This window comes from Dipodomys ordii, unplaced genomic scaffold (genome assembly GCF_000151885.1).
Source record: "Dipodomys ordii isolate 6190 unplaced genomic scaffold, Dord_2.0 Scaffold201, whole genome shotgun sequence".
Taxonomy (NCBI): domain Eukaryota; kingdom Metazoa; phylum Chordata; class Mammalia; order Rodentia; family Heteromyidae; genus Dipodomys; species Dipodomys ordii.
The window spans coordinates 2,015,495-2,041,104 of NW_012267417.1; the positions used below are offsets into that span (position 1 = coordinate 2,015,495).

The 25,610-nt window shown below is 34.4% G+C and overlaps 1 protein-coding gene across 2 annotated transcripts in view; it reads left to right on the plus strand.

Moving 5' to 3' along the window:
- Positions 1–9,532: 9,532 nt before the first annotated feature.
- The window catches only part of Ercc6l2 (excision repair cross-complementation group 6-like 2), a 63,761-nt gene continuing 47,683 nt past the window's right edge, over positions 9,533–25,610 (plus strand). The window contains exons 1-8 of one of the 2 annotated variants that reach the window (XM_013034933.1): positions 9,533–9,649; positions 12,145–12,338; positions 14,159–14,320; positions 14,657–14,864; positions 18,550–18,690; positions 20,169–20,282; positions 21,802–21,921; positions 25,360–25,431. In XM_013034933.1, coding sequence (XP_012890387.1) covers positions 9,593–9,649; positions 12,145–12,338; positions 14,159–14,320; positions 14,657–14,864; positions 18,550–18,690; positions 20,169–20,282; positions 21,802–21,921; positions 25,360–25,431 — 1,068 coding nt within the window. In that variant the 5' untranslated portion in view covers positions 9,533–9,592. The remainder of the gene's footprint in view (positions 9,650–12,144; positions 12,339–14,158; positions 14,321–14,656; positions 14,865–18,549; positions 18,691–20,168; positions 20,283–21,801; positions 21,922–25,359; positions 25,432–25,610) is intronic. The other variant, XM_013034935.1, reaches the window with a different exon arrangement.

The following is a 25,610-nucleotide window of genomic DNA, read 5'->3' on the forward strand; positions in this document are numbered from 1 at the left end:
TAATGTATACTACATGTATATTATATACATATAAACATAATATCATATAATATAATCCCAGGGAAATTGATATTTTTATGTTTTACTTTAGGACTAATTTCAGCAGTAGCAATTAGGACTTTGTTTTAAATTCTGAAGACAGGATTTGAAAGGTTTATGTCATAAAGCAAGTAACTCAAATTCAGTGAGTCAAAGAAATGTGTTTTTAAAATTTTAGTTTGGAGAAATGGCTTTCACAGGTGCATAGTCTTAAGGATTATTGTTAAGAAAGTACAAAATGATGTGGCTTACATGTTTTTTCTTTATCTGCTATGTGAAAAAGATGAATTACTATTGTATTTATTGAGTTGCAGAAATAGATTTTTGCAAATGATAAATACTTCTTAGAATATTTATGTATCATCGGGCTGGGAAGGTGGCTCAGTGGTAAAGCGCTTGCCTTGCATGCCAGAGGCCCTGGGTTCGATTCCTCAGCACCACATAAGAAAAAGAAAAAAGCCGGAAGTGGCGCTGTGGCTCAAGTGGTAGAGCACTAGCCTTGAGCTGAAGAGCTGAGGGACAGCGCCAGACCCAGAGTTCAGGCCCCATGACTGGATCAAAAAAAAAAAAAAAATGTTAGCTTGACAGCATTTAGAAAGGAATGACTTTAGGAACAAAAAACTAGCCAGGTGCCAGTGGCTCACGCCTATAATCCTAGCTACTCAGGAGGCTGAGATCTGAGGATCATGGTTCAAAGCCAGCTCAGACAGGCAATTCCGTGACATTCTTATCTCCAGTTAACCACTCAAAAACCAGAAGTGAAAAAACAGAAAACAAAAAAAACCCAGAAGTGTTGCTGTGGCTTGAGGAGTAGAATACTAGCCTTTAGCTCAGGAACCATGACTGAGACAAAAAAAAAGAAAACTCCAAATACAAAAAGCTTTCCCAGAGTACATTTCATGTCTGAAATTCAGGTTTGGGCCTCTTCCAGAGGTGGTAGACTTAAATACTTCAGTTTGTCCTTTTCATCTATAAGCAGTTTTAGAGCAATTCCACAATAACGAATATTCTGTTTTTCAAAACAATCTTTTTATATTAGTTTTGTAAACCTTCCTTTTAAGTCTTGTCTTTTCATCTGCTGTGAATTAACATTTTAATAAGCCTCCCAGTCTCATTCCAGTGGGACAGATGTGATGTGGAGATTGCTTTGCTAAAAAATGTTTCCTTAGCTTTAGAGTTGGGCTGATATTGTCAGTCACTGGGTTTGTAGGATTGGATCAATGGATAGATCAAATATATTTGTACTTTGAATTTTGATAATCTGTCAACTTGCCTTCCAGATATATTGAACAATGGAGAATCTCTTCCATTTCAGAGGAATGTACCTTTTTCATTTTCTTCAATATGTGTTTTTTTGGACAGTGTTACTTTTAAGTTAATCTGCTTTATCCTTTCATGGGTAGTAATTCAGTGTTCTTCTCAAGAAGTCTTTCTGTATCATGAGGTTATGAAGATAGTCCAATATTTATGTATTTATGTAGGAATGTATGTATGTATGTATGTGTGTATGTATTTATTGTCAGTTATGGGGCCTGAACTCTGGGTCTTGGTACTGTTCCTCAGCTCTTCAGCTCAAGGCAAGCACTCTACCACTGAGCCACCTTCCCAGCCCCAAGTCCAATTATTTTCCTGTTTGACCTTCCCTTTTATATTCCCAAGCACTCTAGCACTGATGGATTTGTGTGTGAGGCAGGCCTCAAAGTTCATTTTTTCCCCCATAGACATTGAATTGTCCTAGAAGTTTTTATTGAAGACTATCTAATTTCACATTTTGTTGGGCATGCCACTTTTGTTGAAAATGTCCATGCGTTTAAATCTGTTTCTGGCCTTTTATATTTATTTTCATTGTTCAGTTTGACTATACTTATATCCAATTTTGTATTAGACCTTTGTTCTGTGTCTTGTCTATTTTTGTCCCTTTGCTTCTCCAGTGTTTCCATCAGTTTGTCAAATTCCATGACAAACTGTTTCAAGGTTTTGATTGAGCTCGTGATTTTCAGTTGTTACTGAATTGCATTGAACTTTAAGGAGAATTTGACATTTGACACTTGATGAGAACTAATGCTTCGATAATCCATGAACTAGCATATTTTTTCCTGTATTGCAACAACATTTTATAATTTTGTTGGAGGCCTTATGCATACTTTATTCTATATTATAAATTTGATGCTTTTGTCAGTGGATCTTTTTCTTTTAATTTCTTAATTTTTTCTCATAGTATATAAAAGTATGACTTTTTTTGACTCATAGTATATAAAAGTACAACTTATATTGACTCCATAACCTGTTACTTTGCTAAATCCCTCACTTAGTCCTAGTAATTGTTTTGTAGATGTGTTAAGGAGTTTTTAGGAGAAACAGTTATGCCATTTACAAACAGAGTTTTACTTTTTTTCTTGTTTATGCTTTTTTTTTGGTGCTGGTCCAGGGTCTTGAACTCAGGGCCTTGGGCACTGTTCCTGAGATTTTTTTTTTTTGCTCAAGGTTAGTATTCTCCCACATTCCACTTCCAGCTTTTTTGGTGCTTAAATGAAGATAAGAGTCTCACTGATCTCCCTGCCTAGACGGACTGAACCACAGTCCTTAGATCTCAGCCTCCTGAGTAGCTAGGATTATAGAGGTAAGCCACTAAAACGTGGCATTTTTAATCCTTGTTTTATTTTATTGGCTAGTTAGAACCCTCAAACAATTTGGATAAAGTAGTAAGAATGACATTCTTACTCATTCCTGATGATAGGAGAAAGTGTTCAGAATTTCAGCATTAAGTGTGGTAGTAGTAGGTGTCGGCTTCTCATAATGTCTTTCAATAGTGAGTGTAAAAGTTTTTGAAAATTAGTTAAATTACCTTAAGATGTTTCTTACAGTATCAGTTTTGGTAAAAGTGTATTTTTCAGAGAACTAATTTGACTGGTCTGTGCTCTCAAATTGTTAGCATAAAGTTGTTCATGATAATTTATTGTTTGAATAATTTGTGTGACAACTGTGTATACACAGATAAATGCATAGGAACAATATTTTTCATTTTTTTCTTGACTAGTCTAGCTTCAGATTTGTTTATTTAGTTGATTTGTTCAGGCATCCAGCTCAGGTTTGTTATTTTTCTCTGTTGTTTGTCTTTGATTGCTTTTCTAATCTTCCTTCTTTGTGTGTATTTTGGTCTTCATTTTCTAGATTTAGAATTGTATAGTGAATTTCATCTTAAGTTCTAAATTTCTCTCTAAACATTGCTTTATCTATATTCCACAAATTCTGCCATATTGGTTTTTTTTTTTTTTTTTTTTGGTCGGCCGTGGGGCTTGAACTCTGGGCCTGGGCGCTGTCCCTCAGCTCTTCAGCTCAAGGCAAGCGCTCTACCACTTGAGCTACAGTGCCACTTCCGGTTTTCTGGTGGTTTATTGGAGATAGGAGTCTCACGGTCTCTCCTGCCGGGGCTGGCTTTGAACCTTGATCCTCAGATCTCAGCCTCCTGAGTAGCTAGGATTACAGGCGTGAGCCACCAGCGCCCGGCATTGCCATATTGGTTTTTATTTTTATGTAATTGAAAACATTTTCTACTATCCCTTGTGACATTTTCTTTGGACCTAGGATTACATGCAATTGTATGTTTAATTTACAATATTTACTTGCTTTTTTTTTTTTTTTTACTATTATAACATTAATAGTCACAGAGCACATTCTATAAGATATCAGTTATTTTGAAAAAAATAGAATCATTTTGTGGCCCACCTTATTGAACTGTGTTACATACACTGGTAAAAAATATATATTCTGTTGTTAACTATAGTATCCTATAAATATGCACTAACATCTCAAGATGATTGATATGTTCATAATTCTTATGTCTTTGCTAATTTGTATGTATGTGCATTTGTGCACATATTCCAGTACTGTATATTGAAATTAATGCTTTGTGCTCTCTCTTGGCTTTTTCTCATTGCTGGTGCTTAAGCCAGGCCTCCAGTCTGGCATTTTGGGGTTTGGGACTTTTCTGCTCAAGTAGGCTTCATACTGTGATTTTCAGATCTCAGCTTCCTGAGTAGCTAGAATTACAGGTGTGAGCCACCAGTGCCCAGTTTGTGCTTAGAGAAAGATATTAAAGTCTCCTATTCCAATTGGGAATTAGCCAATTTTGCTTTCCTGTATTTTGAAGCTCTGCTAAAATCATGTCCTTATAATTGTTATGTCTCTTGATGAACTGACTGCTTTACTCTTATGACTATTCCTGTTTCTGGCCACATTCTTCAGATTGCACTTTTTCTGGTATTATGCTTGCCTTACCACGTGCTCAAGGGTAACAGGCCAAACATGGATGGAAACATTTAAAACTGTGAGGTAAAGTAAGTCCTTCACTCTTTTCAGTTTTATCTCTGGTATTTTGTCATAAGGACTGCAAGCTGACCCATGTACTGCTTTGCTTTATATTTTCAGTGGTTAGATATAAAATGCACATTCTGAGCTTTCTATGGTGTACTTGAAGTTAGTGTACCACTTCATATCAAATGTGAGTTTCTTGTAGTGGGTTGTCTTATTCTCATCTGAAAGAAATTAAGAGTTAGGAATGCTAACTGTAATGCCTAAATAAAAAGAAACACCTAGCTAATACTACTTGATATCTGAACTAAGAAACCCAAATCACATTTCCAGAATAAATTCAATTTGATTTTGGTATATATTTCTTTAAAAAAAATCTGTGTTCTGTTTGCTAATATTTTAACAATTTTTTTACATAATACTAAGAAAATATAATGTTCTTATCAGGTTTTCCTATCAAGTTTATGCTGAACTTGTAATGACTTTAGATAATTTCTTCCTTTCTTTTAACCCTAAGTTTGTTTACATAGATATTATATTTTTCTGAAACATTGGATAGAATTTGTTGGTAAAGCCTTCTAGCCCCTGATTTTCTTTGAGAAAGGTATATATGTATTTATATATTTTCAATTCTTTCATGATTATATATTTGGGTAGAAATTTTGTTTTTTCTTGTATTGGTTTTGATCAATTCTGTTTCTCAGTTATCTAAATTTTAGTATATATTGGCCTAACATTCTGTGTCATAGAAATATTTTTGTTTGCCTTTTCTCTTGCTCTCTCTCTCTCTCTCTTTCTTTTCCCCCTCCCTTCCAACCCCCCACTTTTAAGATAGAATCTCTTTTGCCCAGATTAGTCTGGACCTCAATCCTTCCATTTACTTTATGCCATGGCTGGGATAACAGGTACACACCACTGCATCCAGCTGAAGTTGATATTGGGTCTCTCAGACTTTTTGACCCCATTGGGTTCAAATCTCATCTCAATCTTCCTAATCTCTGCCTCCTGCATTTAAGTTTTTAAAGGTATGGCTTTAGCTGTGGTCTTTAAGTTCAGTATTTAATTCCTACTCATTATTGAACTCAAAATATTTTCTGCATCCCATTTATGAGTTGTTCTTTGAAGTATCTTTCAAACATTTGAAGATTGTTTTGCTTACATTTTTTATTTCTAGTTTCTTGCATTGTGATCAAAGAATATACTCTGTATGATTTCTATTAAAATGTATTATAGACTTGGTTTATGGCATAGTCTTAGTCATAGTCAGACTTTTTGTTGCTATGACAAATACTTGTGAGAAACAATTTAAAAGAGGAGTTATTCTGTCATATGGTTATAAGGTTTCAATTCATATTGGTTTGATTTATTGTTTTTAGGCCATGACAAACAACCAACATGGAGAAAGGGCATGAGCTGTTTTTATCATGGCAGCCAGGAAGCCAAGAGGAACAACAGGAGGGGGACAGGCCAAGATAGACCCTTCAAAAGCACAGTCTCATTTCCCCTACAAGACTCTGCCTTCCACAGTTGTACTGCCTTCTCAGTAGTTTATTCAAATTTGGAATCTATCATTTGGTTAAAATCCATCATTGATTAGATCAGAGCTTTCATAATACAGTTATCCTGGAAACCCTGGTACAGTACAGATGAGCTTTACTAATATATACTTCCCTTTGTCTAATCAAGTTGATTAACTGGATTAACCATCACCTAGCATATGTCAACTGTGGTAACTAGTTACAGTATACTTGAAATGAAGTTGCTTTGCAATTGTATGCGGCCTTCTATGTTCATTAAGACAAATTTGCTAATCATATATTTAAATCTGTATCTTTACTCATAATTGTTCTTTTTGATTTGTTTTAAAATCTGTTGTGCTTCTGGATTTCTTTGTCTTTGTTTTTCTTTTTCTTTTTTGCTTTGTTTAGTAAACTACTTACCAATTTAGATTTTTGTAGCTTCCAATTTAAGTTATCTTTATCTTTGTTATCTTTATCTGTGTATATCTCTATCTGTATCTGTATAACTTATCTTTATCTCTATATCCATATTTTTGTGTCTATAGTGGGACTTGAGCCTCATGCTCTCAATTGGGTTTTTCACTAAAAAATGGAACTGTTCCTCTAGACTCACAATTTTACTCCCCTGTTTTTTTGGGTCATTTATAGATAAGAGTATAACAAACTTATCTAGGTTAGTTTTGAACCTGAATCTTCTGATCTTAGCATTCTGAGTAGCTTGGATTAAAGGTGAGAGGCATCAGTTCTTTTAACAAGAGTATTCTTTAATTAGAGTATTTAGTCTATTTATATATGATATACTTTCTAGTATATTTGGAATTATTTTTACTCATTGATTTTTACTTGTTTCATGTAATTTATTTTCTTCCTCTGCCTTCTTTTGGAAAGATTATTTTATATTGTTTATCCCCCTCTTATTAGGAATGTAGGTACACATTCCTTTATTTTTCTCCTAGTGATTACCTTTGAGTTCACAGCAGGTATCTTTGAGTTCTGTTTATTTGTTTGACTGTTCGTTTGTGGGAATTAAACTCAGCACCTTGAGAGGTAAATGCTATACCACTTGAATTATACTCCCAATCCTTTTGTCTTTAGTTATGTATTAGATAGGGTCTTTTACTGCTATCTTCCTATTTCTCCCTCTTAAGTATCTGGGATTACAGGTGCATACTGCCTCTCCTGGTTTGTTTTTGAGATACAGTCTTAATAACTTTTTGCCCAAGATGGTCTCCAATAACAGTCTTCCTACATCTACCTGTCAAATAGCTGAGATTATAAGCATGTACCACTATGACAAGCCTTACAAAACAGACATTTTTTACTTATCAAAAATCTGTTTAAATTGTGTTTATCTTTCATTCTCGGCAACTTAATGATGTCAGAGTATTGTAATTGTATTTGTGTGCCTTCTAATTCAGTTGCAGTTGTTGGAGCTGCTTGTAGATTTATCGTAATTTTTACTTCTTGAGCAAAGACTTGGGGTTCTTAGTATATATTTAATAGATGATTTTTAAAAAACCAACTTTGAAAATCATCAGCTTTTATTTCTAGAAGTATCCATTATCATTTTACTTCTGTTACTCAAATTTCAGATTATGCGTGTCTTCATGTTAAAGATACATTTTGTTGTATTGAACAATTCTTATAAGTTTTAATATTTCTGGAATTTTTTTAAAGTAATGATGAGATCTTTCCCCTTATTTGGATAACATATATGCATTTTCCCCTATGTCTTCAAAACAGCCTGCTGGTCAATATTATTTTTATCATGGAGGCTCACCACCTAGTTTGAGTTTACATGGCTGCTAAGCAACCTAAGCTAACATTTGAAACAACTTGTTTTAATGTTTCTTGGTATTCATTATATGAGATTATGTGTCCTTTTTTATTAGTATTTTTTTGTCGTTTTCATGTGATGATTTTTTGCAGGGGACATAACTACTATACACAATGTATATATTAAGTAATTATACGAGGCTGTCTTAATATTCTACCATTCCATTTTATTTATCTCATACATGTAAGTACATATACTTATGAGTCAAGTATTGCCCCTTTTGAGAAGTTTATTTTCTACCAGGTAATAAGAATGCATACACTTTATTCTAATACAGGATAGAAACTTAGTAAAATAATATCCCAATTGATATAGTTAAGCACAAATCAAGTAATCAGAAGTTATTAATCATGGAAAATTGGCAATGTGAAAATTTTATTTTCTTATTGCTTCAAAGGTAACATTATTATACATTTGTTTGTTAATAACAATAGAATCAGTGATCCTCTCTTAAAAATATCCTTTAATTTCACTCTGTGAATTCCTAAAGACCTGTATAATTTATCATGCCCCAGTTATTTTTTTTCTACCATCCACTGTGTTTACTTGTAGAGACACAGTCTAGTTACCACAGATGAGGGAAACCATGCTACCTATGTTTCTTTTGATCTTGCTTACTTTGCTTAGTATAATTTTTTCCCATATCTTTCCATTTCCTTATAAATGGCACAGTATCATTCTTTATAATGGATGAGTAGAATTCCATTGCGTAGATATACCACACTTAACATGATCCATTCATCCACTAAAGGGTATCTGGGTAGATTCCTTATCTTGGCTGTGGTTAACAATATTGCAGTGCTGGTAGCTTTAGTGTGGCCTTGTTTGTATTCTATTGGATAAATGCAATAGCTAAGTACATGTGATCATATAAAATAATATTTACCTAAATGAACTCCAGGAAATGGAAACAAGTGGTTTTTTTTTTCCTTTGTTACTGTTTTTGTTTTCCTTTTGTCTTGTTTGTTCACCTGTTTTTGGAAGGGTCAGGAAGGGCACAGAAATGGTGGGACAAAGAGTGAACAAATGGAGCAATGACACTAGACATTATATAGAAAATGAACCTTATGGATACGGGAGGGAAAGATGGGGAGAACAAGGGAAGGGGTGACAACATTGTTCATAAAGAAATGTACTCTTGGGGGCTGGGAAGGTGACTCAGTGGTAGAGCGCTTGCCTTGCATGCCTGAGGCCCTGGGTTCGATTCCTCAGCACCACATAAGCAAAAAGAAAAAAGCCAGAAGTGGCGCTGTGGCTCAAGTGGTAGAGCACTAGCCTTGAGCTGAAGAGCTGAGGGACAGCGCCCAGGCCCGAGTTCAGGCCCCATGACCGGACCAAAAAAAAAAGAAATGTACTCTTGGGAGCTGGGAAGGTGGCTCAGTGGTAGAGTGCTTGCCTTACATGCATGAGGCCCTGGGTTCGATTCCTCAGCACCCCATAAGCAAAAAGAAAAAAGCCAGAAGTGGCGCTGTGGCTCAAGTGGTAGATCGCTAGCCTTGAGCTGAAGAGCTGAGGGACAGTGCCCAGGCCCAGAGTTCAGGCTCCACGACTGGACCCCCCCCCCAAAAAAAAAAAAGAAATGTACTCTTTACCTGACTTTTATAGCTATAACCCCTCTGTATATCACCTTTACGATAACAATAAATAAAATTTTAAAATATTTAAAAAATAAAGTCAATACTGATGTTTTATGTTAAATTTTTATCCCTAGCAAACATCTTTGTACATACTCTGCAATTGATTGGACAATGATGTAAGCAGCAAAATTTTGTATATCATGATAAATTATGCGTAGTGACTGAAAAGGTCTTTTTTTCCCCAGGTTATCTCATTTCTGGCAGCAGTTTTGCATAAGAAAGGAACTCGTGAAGATATTGTCAATAATATGCCAGAGTTTTTACTGAGAAGTATGAAAAAGGACCCTTCTTGTGTAGCAAAAAAGGTAAACTATCTAGAAATACCTCATAAAGTTGGTACTCTGATAGCACAGAGAAGTGTTTTAATCCACATAACAGTATAAATTTAAAACATAAAAATTTAATACATCAATACTTCTGATATTGGTTTAATTTGCTAAAGGTTATCTATTTCATCTACTAGTTTTAGTCTTTCAGAATAGTGAAATATAATTTCAACTTGAAATCATTTAAGAATTTCAGTCTTTCAATGGTGTAACTATAGCCTGAGTATTACATACAGTTGGATTCTTATATTCTTGTATTTTATGTAATGTTATTTTTAGCCCTGGATTTTGTTGGGTTTTTTTTGGTTCTGAATGTCACTACTGAATGTGTCTCTTATGTCTGCTGAGAGACAGAAAAAAGAGGAAAAAAGTAAATTCTAAAATTTAAATTTGAGGATATTCAAAGTATATTAGTAAGAACAAAAATCAGAATGAGCAAAGGAAGGGGTGATATTGTCCAAAAAGAAATGTAATCATTACCTGACTTCTGAAATAGTAACCCCTCTGAACATCACATTTATGATAGTAATAAAATAGAAATAAATAAAAATAAAAGAACAAAAATCAGAGGTGATGGGGAAAGGAATACCTTCTAAACACTGTTCTGTGAGAAGGAGTGCAAGAGGTTTTTTCTTTTTGTTGTTTTTAATGTACTATGTGATTTTTTTTTGTTTCTTTTGTATGCTCTTCCCCCTATGATATAATCCCTGTTGTCACTGTGTTTGATTTTGGTACCCTGGTATGTATATACATTTATTTGAATTAAGGAAAGGAAGGGGAACAACAGAATGGTGAGACAAAGGCCAAGGGGGGGACCAATGCAACAGTGATATACACAAGACAATATGTTGGAAATGATCTATACAACTTGGGGGACTTAGGGGATGGGAAAGTAGGAGAAAATGAGAAAAGGGGTAACAAATTTGACAAGAAATGTACTTGTTACCTTAGTTATGAAACTGTAACCCCTATGTACATCACCTTGACAATGATAAATAAATAAATGTCAGAGATGAAAAAAGAAAGCCCCCTATTGATCGTGTGTTAAAGATATGCTAATAATCACCTCAGTTGTCACTGGTACTGCTTCTTCCTCCTCCTTTCTTTTTCTATGTCTCAGTGTGTATATGTGCATGTATAGACACATGTATATATGTAAATTCCTTGCCGTAATATACACTGCTAATCTGTCTTATTCAGCTGACTAATTCATTTATTTTTAGTGTTTCTCATATTTTAGTAAATTCCAGTAAAGCCATTGGAGTACTGAGCATCCTACTTTGACTGCACTCCATGCTTTCATAACTAGTCTTTTCACTCCTTTTTAAATTATTAATGACTACTAAATTCTAGATAACTATACTATTGGAGTACAGAGTTATAGGATAACTTATTAGCCTTTGCTGTTGATTTCTAGGTTTCTTGCATCAGATAACATAGCCTTGGTGTTTTCTTTGTGCTTACTTTGACGCTGAAGTATTTTTAATGTTTGATGCATATTGTGTTGTCTACAACTGTGTAGTATTCCCTGCCACATAAATGTGGATGGAAGCAACATAAATCATTACTCACTATGCAGTAGGAGTACTACATAATTGTAGTTGGAACAACATTAGTCACCTTTCTGTCACCTGAAAAAATATACAAACAACTTATGAGGAGGAAAGCTTTGTTTTGGATCACAGTTTTGGGTGTTTCAGTTTATGGTTACTTGGCTTGTTCCTTTAGGGCCTGTGACAGGCAGCACATCATATTGAGAATGGCTTCTTGGCAGAGGAAACTTCTTACTTCACAAGGACTAGAAAGTAAGAAGTAGAGACAGAAAGCTGTCAGGGTCCCAATATTCCCTCCAAGGACATACCAACAGTCAACTAACCTCATCCTTCTAGGCCTTATCTCTTAAAGGGTACATCCCTTCCCTTGGTGATCAAGCCTTTAACTCAGGGTGTTTTGAGGGCCAAACTATAGCTTAGGCAATAAGGCAGAAGTCCTGTTTACATAAGTTCAAGAGAGATTAGGAGGAGAGTTGAGATAATCAATATGGATAATTCTTGAGGGATTAGATTAACAGTCATAGGTAGAGAGATACAGGGTTGAGGGAAGAGGGTTTTTGTTGTTACTGTTTTAGTTTTTTTAGTCAGAAGAAATCGAATGTTTTGCTATGGATTTATGTGGTCCATTTTAAAAGAAAAACTACTCATGGCACAAGTAGCAACGAAAAGAGAATTAGCTACTGGCCGAAAAGCTATACAGAGGCTTGCAAAGAGAATGTCTGGCTGGTTTCTTAGACGTACTAAGACTCTTATCAAGGATCAGTTGCCTAAGAAGAAGACCAGGGTAAAGGTTACATTTATGTGTATTAATTTCATCTCATTTTTTGCCATATGTTTGTCAGAATTAAAGATAGAACTATTAATATTGTTTCAGTTTGGGGTTTTCATTTCTTAAAATAATCATTTTTTTTCTTCTTTTAGATGTTCTTAATAGTTGCTCCTCTTTCTGTCCTCTATAATTGGAAAGATGAGTTGGATACCTGGGGATATTTCAGAGTCACTGTGTTACATGGTAACAAAAAAGACAATGAACTGATTCGTGTAAAGCAGCGGAAATGTGAAGTTGCTCTAACAACTTATGAAACGCTACGATTATGTCTGGATGAACTTAACGGGTAATAAGACATGGCGTTAATGTTCTACTTACATCAATTCTATTTGTCCCAGATAATATTATTTTAAAACTGTGAAGTATCTTTAATTTCATTTGAGATTTTATAAGTTTTCCTGTACTTTCTGGTTCATCATTTTTTTGTGTGTGTATGTATGTATGTGTGTGCACACGTGCATGCGTGTGCTCGCACACACGTGCACGGCTTTCCCTCCACCCCCATATATGTGAGCGTTTAAACTCAGGGCTTTACACTCTCCCTTGGCTCTCTTGCCCACAGTTGGTGCTCTACCTCTTGTGCCATGCCTTTTGTCCAACATTTTTCTGGTTAATTGCTGATAGAGTCTCATAGACTTTTCTGCCTGAGATGACTTTAAACCTTGGTCCTTCAGCTCTTGGCTTTATGAGTTAGAATTATTTGCCTGAGTCTCTGGTACCTGGTTTCTTACTGTATTTCATAAACTTAATATAGATACCTTTCTGAAAATACTTATTCTAAATCTCATGTGTAGTCGTTTGTATATGGTGTCTCTGAACTAGGAGAGTGATTTGTCATGAATGATTTTAATTATGGCAGTCTGATGTCAGTATAGAGCAGCAAAACACACACACATACACACACACAGACATGATGAAATTAACAGTGGTTTAAAGTGTTACAGGGATATGGACAGGAGATAACACTGAAGTAAGTGGAGAACATCTCACTAACAGTAGCCACTTGGAGGATTTTGGCTTATATTCTTAGAACAGTACTGTGCCTCTGAAGTGTTTCCAGCACACTATACAGATGATAAAAATGATCAGATCTTCCGATCTTCGCTTCCTACAGAGCTAGCATCTAGGTTCATGCCACTGTACCCAGTGGCCATAGTTTACTGGTCTTCTAGTTTTAAAATATATACTTGAGCCAGGCACTGGTAGTGCATAGCTACTCAGGAGGCTGAGATGTGAGAGTTTCAGTTTGAAGCTAGCCCCTGGCAGGAAGTTTGAGACTTATTTCCAGTTAATCACCAAAAGCCAGAAGTAAAGCGGTGGCTCTAGAGGTAGAGCCCTATCCTTGAAATCAGGCACTGTGCCCAGGGCCTGAGTTCAAAACCTCAGGACCTGCACTAAAAAAAACAAACAAAAAAATGGGTACTTGAGTTTAACTGTTATCCCAAACAAGATGTAAAATACTTTTATCTCAGACTTTTCCTCTTGCTTCTTCTCTTTTTTGTCGGTCATGGGGCTTGAACTCTGGGTTTGGGCGCTGTCCCTGCGCTCTTCAGCTCAAGGCGAGTGCTCTACTGCTTAAGCCACAGCACTACTTCCAATTTTCTAGTGGTTAATTGGAGATAAGAGTCTCACTGACTTTTCTGCCCAGGCTGGCTTTAAACCGTGATCCTCAGATCTCAGCCTCCTTGGTAGCTAGGATTACAGGCATGAGCCACCGGCGCCTGTCTCCTCTTACTTTTTTATGAGCAGCCATATTTCAACTCTCACCATAGACAATCACTGATTTATCTTAATAGAAATCAAGAGCATAATCTAAGCTGTTGTGCTATTTCACTACTGAGAGTATATGCAAGTCCTTTTGTTCCATAACTTCACTAGTAAGCATATGGTAGCATGTCATTGAGATATAGTTTGTAGGTTGTTTTTTTTTTTTACCTAAAAAATATTTGTTTTACATCTGAGAAAATGTTTGTTTTACAGTTGTTGGGTATTAGGGTTTTATGAATATCAGTAAGACCAGATTAAATAAGGTATTGTCCAAGTGTTCTTGTGTCTTTACTGATTTTTCTCTTTGGTTGCTTTCCCCCTTGTTTTCTTGCTCTGCAGTTTGGAATGGTCAGCTGTCATTGTGGATGAAGTGCATAGAATCAAGAATCCAAAGGCGAGAGTAACAGAAGTTATGAAAGCTCTACGTTGTAATGTCCGTATTGGCCTCACTGGGACCATCCTTCAGAACAGCATGAAGGAACTGTGGTGTGTTATGGACTGGTGAGCAGAAATTTATTTTAGTATTTAATACATCTTTAGCTTTCTACATCTTGTTCCTGGGGAGGAAAAAAAAAATCAGTGGAGAAGTATTTGTTCTCAAACAAGTTATACAGAGTCCCATGAAAAGCTGTCTTTATGTAATGCTTTTGGTCCTGAAAACAGAACCTTACTATTTCCATCATCATTTTCAATTATAAAGCTGCCAAAACAGTCTTAAAGAAATTCTGTTTTTGCTGTTATTAATAAGCAAGTGAAGGGAGATATTTCTTAAAAACAAAAGTGTTTTTCCGTTTTACTTAATAAGATTATAACATTTTGCTTATTATCTTTATAAAGGGCTGTGCCAGGACTTCTAGGTACGAGGATGTACTTCAAAAAGCAATTTTCTGACCCAGTAGAACATGGTCAGAGACACACAGCAACGAAAAGAGAATTAGCTACTGGCCGAAAAGCTATGCAGAGGCTTGCAAAGAGGATGTCTGGCTGGTTTCTTAGACGTACTAAGACTCTTATCAAGGATCAGTTGCCTAAGAAGGAAGACAGGGTAAGGGTTACATTTATGTGTATTAATTTCATCTTATTTTTTGCCAAAAACTTGCCCTTTTTAAGAGGAAGTCTATCTCCTGTGGTATTTTATGAATGTAATTTGGGGATCTTTATTCTTCCTTGGGAGGGGAGAAATGTCACATGGCCAATTTCAGGAGACATTAATTGAACTTGTAAGTTTTCCTTGTTAATCTGATGGCTACCAGGTTTATTGCTGGTGTATATGTGGGTCAGCTTTCCATTGTAATGATAAATACTACAGATAAGTCAACTTAAAAGGAAGAAGGATTTATTTTGTCTCATAGTTACAGTCCACACTCATTCACCCCTATTGCTTTGGACAATGGTAGAACATAGTGTCAGAGTGCATAGTGAATGGAAACGCTTACCTCATAGTGCTGGGAAGAAAAAAATCAGACACAATAATACTGCAAGATATTCCCTTCAAGGGCATGCACCTAGTGACCTCACATCCTTCCACTAAGCCCCAGATTCTAAAGATTCGTCTCCCAACAATGCCATACACTAGTGACTAAGCCTTTAGTATATAGCCTTGAGTGGCATTTAATACCTACACCATGACAATGTACATTAAAACTAATTTCTTATCACTATTTTTAATATAATTCTTCCTTAAGGAAGCAGAATCTTCTCTATCTAAACAGTTTGACATTCACATACTGTAGTTCCTATACTACCTACTATCTACCATCTAGTATGTTCTTTGTTACCTTCATTCTAGTTATATGCCCAAAGTGGTTAAAGAAGTTTTAAAGATTTTTTATATAAATTGCAGTTGTATGATTAACCTAATATTTTTGAATTTGTAGAAAATTTACATTATTATTTTAAGAAAGTTAAGAAAGTCTGAATTGACTTTTAAGATTTTTTTCAAAATTTCAATGATCTTTTATAGTTTTTCAATCTTATACCTGAGAAATAAAATAAAGATTCCTAGTCAGTGGTTTTAGAGGTAAGGGGAATCATACCAAATACCATTAGATTTATATTTCTTATTGTTGTGATAAAACCCCTGAGAGAACTACTTGAAGGAAGGATTTATTTGGGATCATTATCACTTGGCTCCATGTTTCTGAGGCAGAACATCATGACTGAGAAAGCCTGTGGCAGAGAAACTTGTTCACCTCCTGGTAGAAAGGAAGCAGAAAGGCCTAGAGACAGGATACCTCAATGACTTGCCCCCAGTGACCAACTTCCTCCAGTGTGGCTTACCTGGTGCTTTCCAAAACCACCACTTGGGAACCTAGGTTTTAAGGCATGAGCCTATGGCATATATTTCATATTTAAGCCATAACAGATACCCTCTTATCATAGGATATTCTATTACTTTGAAAAGGTAGATTTGAAAGTATGATACTAATATGCAACTGGGGTAATTGATACATCACTGTTGATATTTAAAGCGAAGATTGTATTGAAATCCCTTATGAACTCCTCCACTTTTTACAAATGTTTTATGCAACTCTTGTGTGTATATATAGACATATGTGTATGTATATGTTTATGTATTATTTATTCAGTTGGAACAACCAAAGTATAAATATATGAAGAGATACTTAGGCTTAAAGATTTAAAACATGAACTGAAATGAAATACTATAGGCTTGAATAATGGCTCTCCCACTTAAGTTTTATGACTTGAAGCAGTTTGCAAAAATTTGCTCAATTAGCAAAAATTTTAAAAAATTTATTAAATAGAAATAATAAGCTTGTCTCACATGGTTGCTCTGAAATGCATAAATAAGAAAAGTTTAAGAAATGTTATTATCTAACTCGTTCCATTTCCTAACAAATTGGGATGGTGTCATTCTTTCTGATGGAAGTATAGAATTTATATATATTTATATATATATATATATATATATCACATTTTCTTTTTTTTCCAAATTTTTTATTTTGATTAAGTGGTTACATAACTTCCCAAATTTCACAGTATTGTAGGATAGTGATGCTTAGTTAAAGTCACAAACACATTCTAACTTTAATGGAGCAAGTTGTCTATCATGGTCTATAACATTTATGAGTACATTTCTTTTGTTTTGCATAGCGTCAGCTGTTCCCTGTTTCCCACTCGTTCCCTCCCTCCCATCGCTGCCATTGAGTTGCTTAGTTCATTTTGGTCAATGTCCAGTGTAGCTGATGGGTCCTGCTGTTGTATGTTTTTCCCTGATTCCCTCTAGTTCTGTGTCCTCCTCCTGGTTTCCCTCCAGTGTGCACATATATACCATATTTGTGATCAGCAGCATGGGGTTATTTAGTAGTGATTTGACCAGATGAGTGGAAGTCCTTTGTTTCTTAAGTCTTGTTAATTTTGTCATATCACCTTACATTTTGGATTTAGCCTCAACTTATCAGAGAGACCATGTGCTGTTTGTCTTTGCTCTTGGCTTACCTCGCTCAATATTATTTCTTCTAGCTCCATCCATTTCCCTGCAATAAACATAGTTGTGTTGGTAGCTTTAGTACTACATTAAAAACAACAACAAAGAAAAACCTCTTGTGTCCTTATCTTGAGGTTCATTTTGCTTAGCTTCATCTTATATGGTTATATGTACATAGCTTTGAGCTTTTCTGCTCATCTGATAAGATTATCCTAGACATATACTAGTTATTGCAAATAGGGGGAACATCTGTTTTTAATGTCTCAAGTTTAGTCAAGAGGGCATAACACATTATAGAAAAAGGAATGTTATTTATAAACAACTCAGTCTCCATGTTGTAATAATTGATTTCTACCTTCTATATGTTCCTTGTTTTTATATATGTAATTTCATTCAAGATGGGTATCAATGTGCTTAATATTTGATAGATTTTTTAAAAATGTAACATTTTGGAGACATTCCTATATCAACTAAATACATATGTATTATTTACAATATTATTCTCCTGGTAATATATCTATAAGTTTTTGCAAGTAGGTAACTTTTCTGTTTTGTTCCATTCCTAAGTGTCCTATTATGGTGGATGTTTTTAGTCCAGGACTCTAGGGATACAGCTAGGAGAATTTTAGTAATTTCTAGTGCTATTGGAAATAACGTCAAATGATCTTCTTTATAACTTAGTGCATTGTTTTATCATATTTTCTTCTTGACTTCAAATTGGGCATGAAAGAACAACTTGTATTCCTTTTATGTGTATTTACTTAATTCTTTATTAATCTTAGGACTTTGTAGCAAGATATTATATACAAATAACGTTTTCATTAATATGAAATTTTAAATGTTTTTCTGAGTTTTCCAAATACTTTCAGGAAGTATTTATTATTCATACAGTGGTTCCTAGATTCTTTTTTTTTAAATCTTTTCCTTTGGTCTAAATTTTAAAAAATTTATTTACATAGTGGACCGATAGAGAACCTTTGAGAAAACCCAGAATATACTGAGAAAATATATAGGTAATTCATATAACATATTATATTATATTTCCTTTTAACCAGAAGCAAATCTCTGTGGTTAAAAATGCTCTTACAATGTTTATTGTGTAGTGTAAGGTGAGGAGCAGAGAAGAGAATTGTGAGAAGTTGTCATAATGATGCACCAGAGGGAAAATTAGCTTGTGAGCAATTTTCAGTATTACAATCTATTAAATCCTTTGTACATTATGATTGTTCATCTTATTGATGCAAAAAATTACTAATATTTGTCTTATATTTTTTCTTGTCAGATGGTTTATTGTTCTTTAACAGATTTCCAGAAAGCTGTCTATCAGACAGTGTTAGAAACAGAAGATGTGACTTTGATACTTCAGTCCTCTCAGCCCTGTACCTGCAACAGTGGTCGAAAAAGACGATACTGTTGCTACAAGGCAAGTGTAGTGTCTATGCCCTTACTGCTTTGCTTTTCCTTATACTGCAATCTATCACCAACTAGCACATAATAAATGAATTTTTTTTCTCAGACACTTTGTTAATTCTAGAAGCTAACTAAAGGTTTTAAGTAGATTTTGTTGTTAATGGTGGTGGTCATGAGGCTTACACTCGGCCTGGGAGCTGACCGTGAAGTTTTTTTGCTCAAGGCTAACACTCTACCACTTTGAGCCATAGTGCCACTTCTGGTTTTCTAGTGATCAATTGAAGATAAGAGTTTTATGGACTTCCTGCCCTGGCTAGTTTTGAACTGTGATCCTCATATCTCAGCCTCCTGAGAAGTTAACAAAGCAGGCGTGACTCCAATGCTTAATGTTTTAAAAAATGTTTTACAATATTAGATAGTGCCACATACAAACTATAATATTCAGATGTATTTTCAAGAAGTTATTTTATAAATAAATCTGCAATTTAATATCTTCTCTTCCAGTAATACCTTCTTCTAATTAGGAAATTAATCATTACTTTTTACGAGCAAAATAACTTACTAGTTGATTTCAGGCTTAAGTATTAGTTCTGATGTCAAATACACTGTCAATTTAATAGAAACTATGCATTAGTAGAATGAGAAAAATTCAACCAGTCACTGTTGATTCACACCTGTAATCCAAGCTACTCAAGTGGTTGAGATCTAAGGATCACAGTCCCATGCCAGCTCAGTCAGACAAATTGGAGAGACTCCTATCTCCAGTTAACCATCAAAAAGGTAGAAGTAGCAGTATGGCTGAAGTGATAAAGTACCAGTCTTGAGCAGAAAAGTTAAGAGAGAATCTGAGTTCAAGCCCTAGCACTAGTGCACACACATGCACACACACACACACAAGTAAATTCATTTGTACTTTTCTACTTTTTGTCAGTGGTTATTGCCTTTTTCTTTCCACTTGTTTCTTTCTCATCACAGACCCGTATCTGTATACACACAGCAATCCTGGTAAGCATTTATTTAGTTGGACTATATTCTGCTTCCTTTGTTTTCCTAGGAGGTTCTACCCTCTCCCCCCAGCACATGAACCAGTCTTCCAACTCTTGTTTAGCTGTTTTTTGTTTTTATTAATCTCTTCTCATTTTTGTGACAGCTCAGTGTGCTAGAATACCTGGAAACATGTTTATGGGTAAAGGATCTATATAGTATTTCGCTGCATCAGCTTTTTTACCAGAACTCCACAGCAGCAATTCTGTCACTGGCTATGATGAAGATGAATAAGTTCCACTTTTAATGTCGTTGTATTATGATTCTCCAGAAATGGTTGCACATTAGTGGTTCTTGGATAGTTCAAATTAATTGTTGGTCATCATTGTTTTAGAATTCATTGTGATAATAAATATTATTATATGCTGTATGTATTATAATATAAGCTGTTGTATAGCCTTGGTAGTCCCTCTCCTGATTTTATGTCATGCATTGTTCTGGTTACAGACCAATTCTCGTGGTGAAACAGTGAAAACCTTGTATCTCAGTTACCTTACAGTTCTCCAGAAGGTAGCCAACCATGTTGCATTGCTGCAAGCTGCTGGTACCTCCAAGTATCAGGTTTGTGTTGGCCTTTTACACTTCCTTGTGATGTTACAGATATTTAATATTGATATTGATATTTGGAAAACAGTGTCTTACCTAGTATCCCTAAGTTCTTTTATATGAAATTTAAGGGGAAACTGATTTGTTCGTTTTAAAATAGGGGGCTTTTGGATGTACCTCACTGGAACAAACCTACCTAGCATATGCTAAGCATAGCCCTAGCACCAAAGTAAAATAAAACTGTTCTTTAAAAAGTAAAATTTAGGTATTAAGAATATGGCCCTCTTTTGTGGTATGTAAATTCTTTTTTGAAAATTAATTTACCTTATTATAGAGGTAATATACAGAGAGATTACAATTACATGAAAGTAATGAATACATTTCCTTTTGTACAATGTCTTCTGTTCCCTCACTCTCTCCCAGTCCCTCCTTCCCATCTCTACCCACAAGTTGCATAGTTCACTTTTACCAGTGCCCAGTGAGTTCCACTGTTGCATTTTTCGCCCTTTTTCCTTTGAATTCTGTACCCTCCTCCCAGCCTTTCCAAAGATACATACATGAATATATTATTCTAAGGAAAAAGACAGACTGATCAAAAAATAAAGACTATAAACTAAAAAAATTAAAAGTAAATAAAAAAAGAAAAGAGAGGTCAGTCTCATTTTCATATCTTGGAGTTCATTTTGCTATGTATGATGAGGCACTTAGACACTGCCTTTTTTGTGTTTTTATCCTAAGAGTATCCTCTTTTGGTCTCACTATGTGTATCTAGAATCCTGTATCCCAGTGTATTTTAGAATTACTTTCCACATATCAGAGAGAACATGCAAATAGGGCATTTCATAAAGTGAAAAAAGTTAAGCTTAAAGCAATAACTTTTTTTGCTTCTAATAATGCTTATGTGTTTGTTTTCCTAGTATCCTTTGTTGTAATTATGAAGATATTGGAAAATCAGACCTATTCCACTACTAACATAACAAATTATATTTATTCTACTAGGTAAACTAGTCTCTTTGGTAATTTTTAGGACTATTTCCCAAACTTTCAGAAATCAGTAATTTCCAAGTTTAGGGTTAAAAATAATAATTTATTTTGGTGATTTCAGTTGTTTCTTTTTCTAGAGCATAGCATAACTAAAAATACCTTGACTTTTATGCAATGATATTTTCCTTTTGTATTACAGTTAATGCTACTGAAATGCAATTTTGAAATTCAATAAGAATTTAATTCTGTTCTTTGATTAGTGTTATTTACTCTTGATTAATGTTATTTACTCTTTGGAGAGTGTTTGCCTCCTTGTTTTAGAACTCTTAAAAACAAAGTAATGATAAAATTAGTAGCTGTATCATTAATAATTCATCAGAGTTATGTGTTTTTAAAATACCATTTTAAGATTTTCTGAATTATTTATTCAACTTAAGGCAAAATCTTCAAAGTAAATAAATATTCGTTGTGAGTAGAATTTTATTTTGTAAATGACTTCAATTTATTGAAGTTTAAATGTGTTAATCTCTTCTTTTACCTTTTCTTCAAGGAAACACTTATCGAAAGGATATGTGATCAGGTATTTTCCAAGTTCCCAGATTTTGTGCAGAAAAGCAAAAATGCAGCCTTTGAAACACTTTCTGACCCTAAATACAGTGGAAAAATGAAGGTACATGCTCTTCTTTCAAGCTGAATATAGAGAGATGATACAGAAAAAAATTATCCACTGGTACAATACAATACAATTTAGACAGGTGCTCAGATATTCAGGAGAGACTGTGGCTCTAAATAACTATAATAGTTCTGTTAGCATTTCCTCATTCATTGTGTACACAGGTGGCTTCTCTATGGCAGTTGTATCAAATATAAACTCTCCTTACTAATATACTAGACTTAGACCTTCTTAAAATGTGTTCTGCTATCACATGTGTCATAGCTGTCTTGCTAGAAACATAAGTGTTAATGCTAAACAGGAAGGTAAGGGAGGAAAGGTTGGCGTGAGCCTAGAATTAGAGAAAGGAACCTCTTTAAGAGTTCATTTGGGGCAAAACTTTTATGTCTGTACACTTTCTGCCTATGGTTTTGCTTGCTGACCTCAATTAAAAGTTTGCAAGGGAACATTTGTTATGTAGGGGAATGGACCTGTAGCCATGTTATTCTTGGTGATATATTACTGAAGGAGGAGTGAAAACCAAGGCTAGCTTCTCCAACCATGACCTAAGCCTCTGGGCATTGCCCCTGACAGCAACAAGAAATGTTGACAGCCTCCAGCCTCCTTCTAACAAAATGAGTTTGCTTAACCCTTTCATAACTATCAAGAATCTTTATTTATGAATTCATAGCTTTTTATAAAACACTCTTCAACTATATGTTATAATTAAGGAAAAGGTAAATTATTTATTTCTTTTGGCAAAAAGGAATAAAAAAGTAATTCAAAGTAGTCAAGTTTTGTTTTTTCTGGAAATACTTTTAGAGTTAATCTAGATAACCTCACCAGGGCTTAGTTGCTTGGGATCTTTAAATTCAGTGAAATAAAACACAATATAGAAAAGTAATTCTTCAGGATGATTACATTAAAATTTTATGTATTTTAAATAGACAGGTTTATATTAGTGAGAATATCATGTCATTATCACACAAATAATTCAAAGCTAGTATTTCCTAATAGTAGTAAATCTTTTTATCCATTTCATTGAATTCAAGTTTTTAAAATATGAAAAGCTCAATTACTTTATGACTGAGCACTTATAATATCCTAAGTTAAGCCAAAAGAATGTTTCCAGAAATCATAGCTTCTTTGAAAATAACATTACCCACTAGTATTCATTTAAATTTTATTCTTTGTTACTTTGCCACAAAATGTTTTTTATTGTGAAAATACCATACAGAGGGGTTACAATTACATGGGCAAGGTAATGAGTACATTTCTTATCAAGCATTGTTGCCTCCTCCTTTGTTTCCCCTTCCCATCCCCCCCTTGCCACAAATTTACCTTTTGAAATGAAATAGTTCAGTAATTCTTCCTTTATATTTTTATATCTATTAAGACTAAATTTTAAATTTTTAATCAAAAGTCTAGGAAATAATGGTGTCTGATTAAGATAATTAGTGGATTTAATGTTTATTCAAATTGTTGGAGGAAAAAAAGCAGTCATAAAGCATTACTGGAGACTGGGAATACTGGTGTTCAGGAAGAATTCAGATAATTGACTTGTTTTCTGAGGGAGCAGAGATTGATAGTAGTAAACTATTAATAAAATATTTGGGGGATGTTTTTTACAATTTGATTAGCAACATTATCTGGTGATATTTTGATCTGGAAATGTAAAACCATCAGTAAACACTGGTGAGGGTATGCAGCAACAGGAACTCTCACTCAGTGCTGGTGGGATATCAGATGATTCCATCTCTGGGGAAGATAGTTTGGTGGTTTGTCACAAAGCTCTTAAAACTTATATTCATGTAAGAACCTCACTTGACTTTATTTATAGAAAGCATGGAGACAACCAAAATGTCCTTCATTATATGAATGAATAAACTGTGGTATAGCCTACAATGAAATTCATCAATAAAAAGAATTGAGCTACCAAACTGAAAATGCATGGAGAATCCTTAAATGCATATTACTAAATGAAGGAAGACAGTCTGAACAGGCTATTTGTGATTCCAACAATATGACACTGTGGAGACAGGAAAAAAAGCAGTTGTTTATAAGGATTCTGGGGATAAAGAATTAATAGGTGAAGCACAAGAAATTTTTTAAACAGTTAAATTATTTTGTATAATACTATAATTGCAAATACATGTAATGATACATTTGTCAAAACCCACAGAACTACAGCACAATGAGTGAACTCTAATGGAAACTGTGACCTTAATAATCAATGTACCAGAATTCTTAATGTTTATATTATAAAGACATTAATAGGAGAAAGTATGAGGAAAGGGCAGAGTGAAGATGAAATGGGAGTATGAGGGAACTTTCTGCACTTCCTAGTCAATTCTACAAACATAAGCAAAATCTGTCAATTAAAATACTTAATGTCTTCAACCAGACATTGGTGGCTCAGGCCTGTAATTCTAGCTATTTGGGAGGCAGAGATCCAGAAGATCTCTATTTGAGGCCAACTCTAATTAGAAAAGACCTCAAAAAACTGTCTTCAAAATAACCAGCAGAAAATCAGGATAGAAGTATGACTCAAGTGGTAGAGTGCCAACAGAGCAAGCAGCCAAGTAAGTGAGCATGAGGCCCTGAATTTAACCCAGTGGCAGATAAATAAATAAATAAGTTTATTGGAAAACGAAAGTTTGGAAGAGATGGAAAAATGATGAAAGTTTGAAGGAGAATGCATCAATTAAGTTGCATTAAATTTATAAACGGATCTGTTGAATTATATCCCTTTGTGTAGCTACTAAAGATGTTATTATACTGGGTATAATTTCTTTGTTCCCCCTGCAGATTGCTTTTCCATGGCATTCTAGAGCTATCATTGCCAGATGTGGGAGTGCCTGTTTAAAAATAACAGTATTGCTTGTATACACATGGCCTTGGACTTTCAGAAAAAGACTTTGTGGAGCAGATTACTGGCATTTTGAGGTCAAAATTCAATCTGGAAGTCAGAGCTTACTATAAATAGAGAAACAATGGGTAGAAAATGAGAAGAGGTGTATTATATCTAACTGATTGTTCCTAAGAAAATAAACATTAAGACTAGCTAGATTTCATGACATCTGGCTAGGATAATTTAAATACTTCCTAAAAGGTATGCTGCTCTATAATTTAGTTTTTCAACATGTTGTAGGTATAAAGAAAGTGTATATTGGAAATTAAATAAATCCATTTAAGTACAGCCCATAATTTAAAATATTTCCTTGTTATTAAAGCCAGATGAGATGAAATATGTCTTTAAGAGCTTTACATCCTTATTGATGAATAACATGTAATGTATTATCTAATAATGCTTTATTCCTCAGTCTTAGAAAAAATAGGTTACTAGGTTAACATTGCATTAAAAATAATTTTTAACAAATTCTCCAATAATGGTTACATATATAAAATATACTCGTTTTGGAACTGGTTTACTAATGTTTTGTAGTTCATTTCCAGGTCCTTCAGCAGCTTTTAAGTCATTTCAGGAAAAACAGAGATAAAGTTCTTCTATTCTCATTTTCCACCAAGGTGAGTTCCATTTGAAGTAAATTTTTACTTGCCTAGCCCTTTCTTCCCCATTTTTTTAAATAGTGAAAGATTTTTTTTTTTTTAAGAAAGATGACCAAATATTAAAAAGCTCATTTCAGGATAATGGGAAGAAGTGAAATAAATTGTTTTTATTTCAGTTTAGTTTTCGTGTTGCTGGG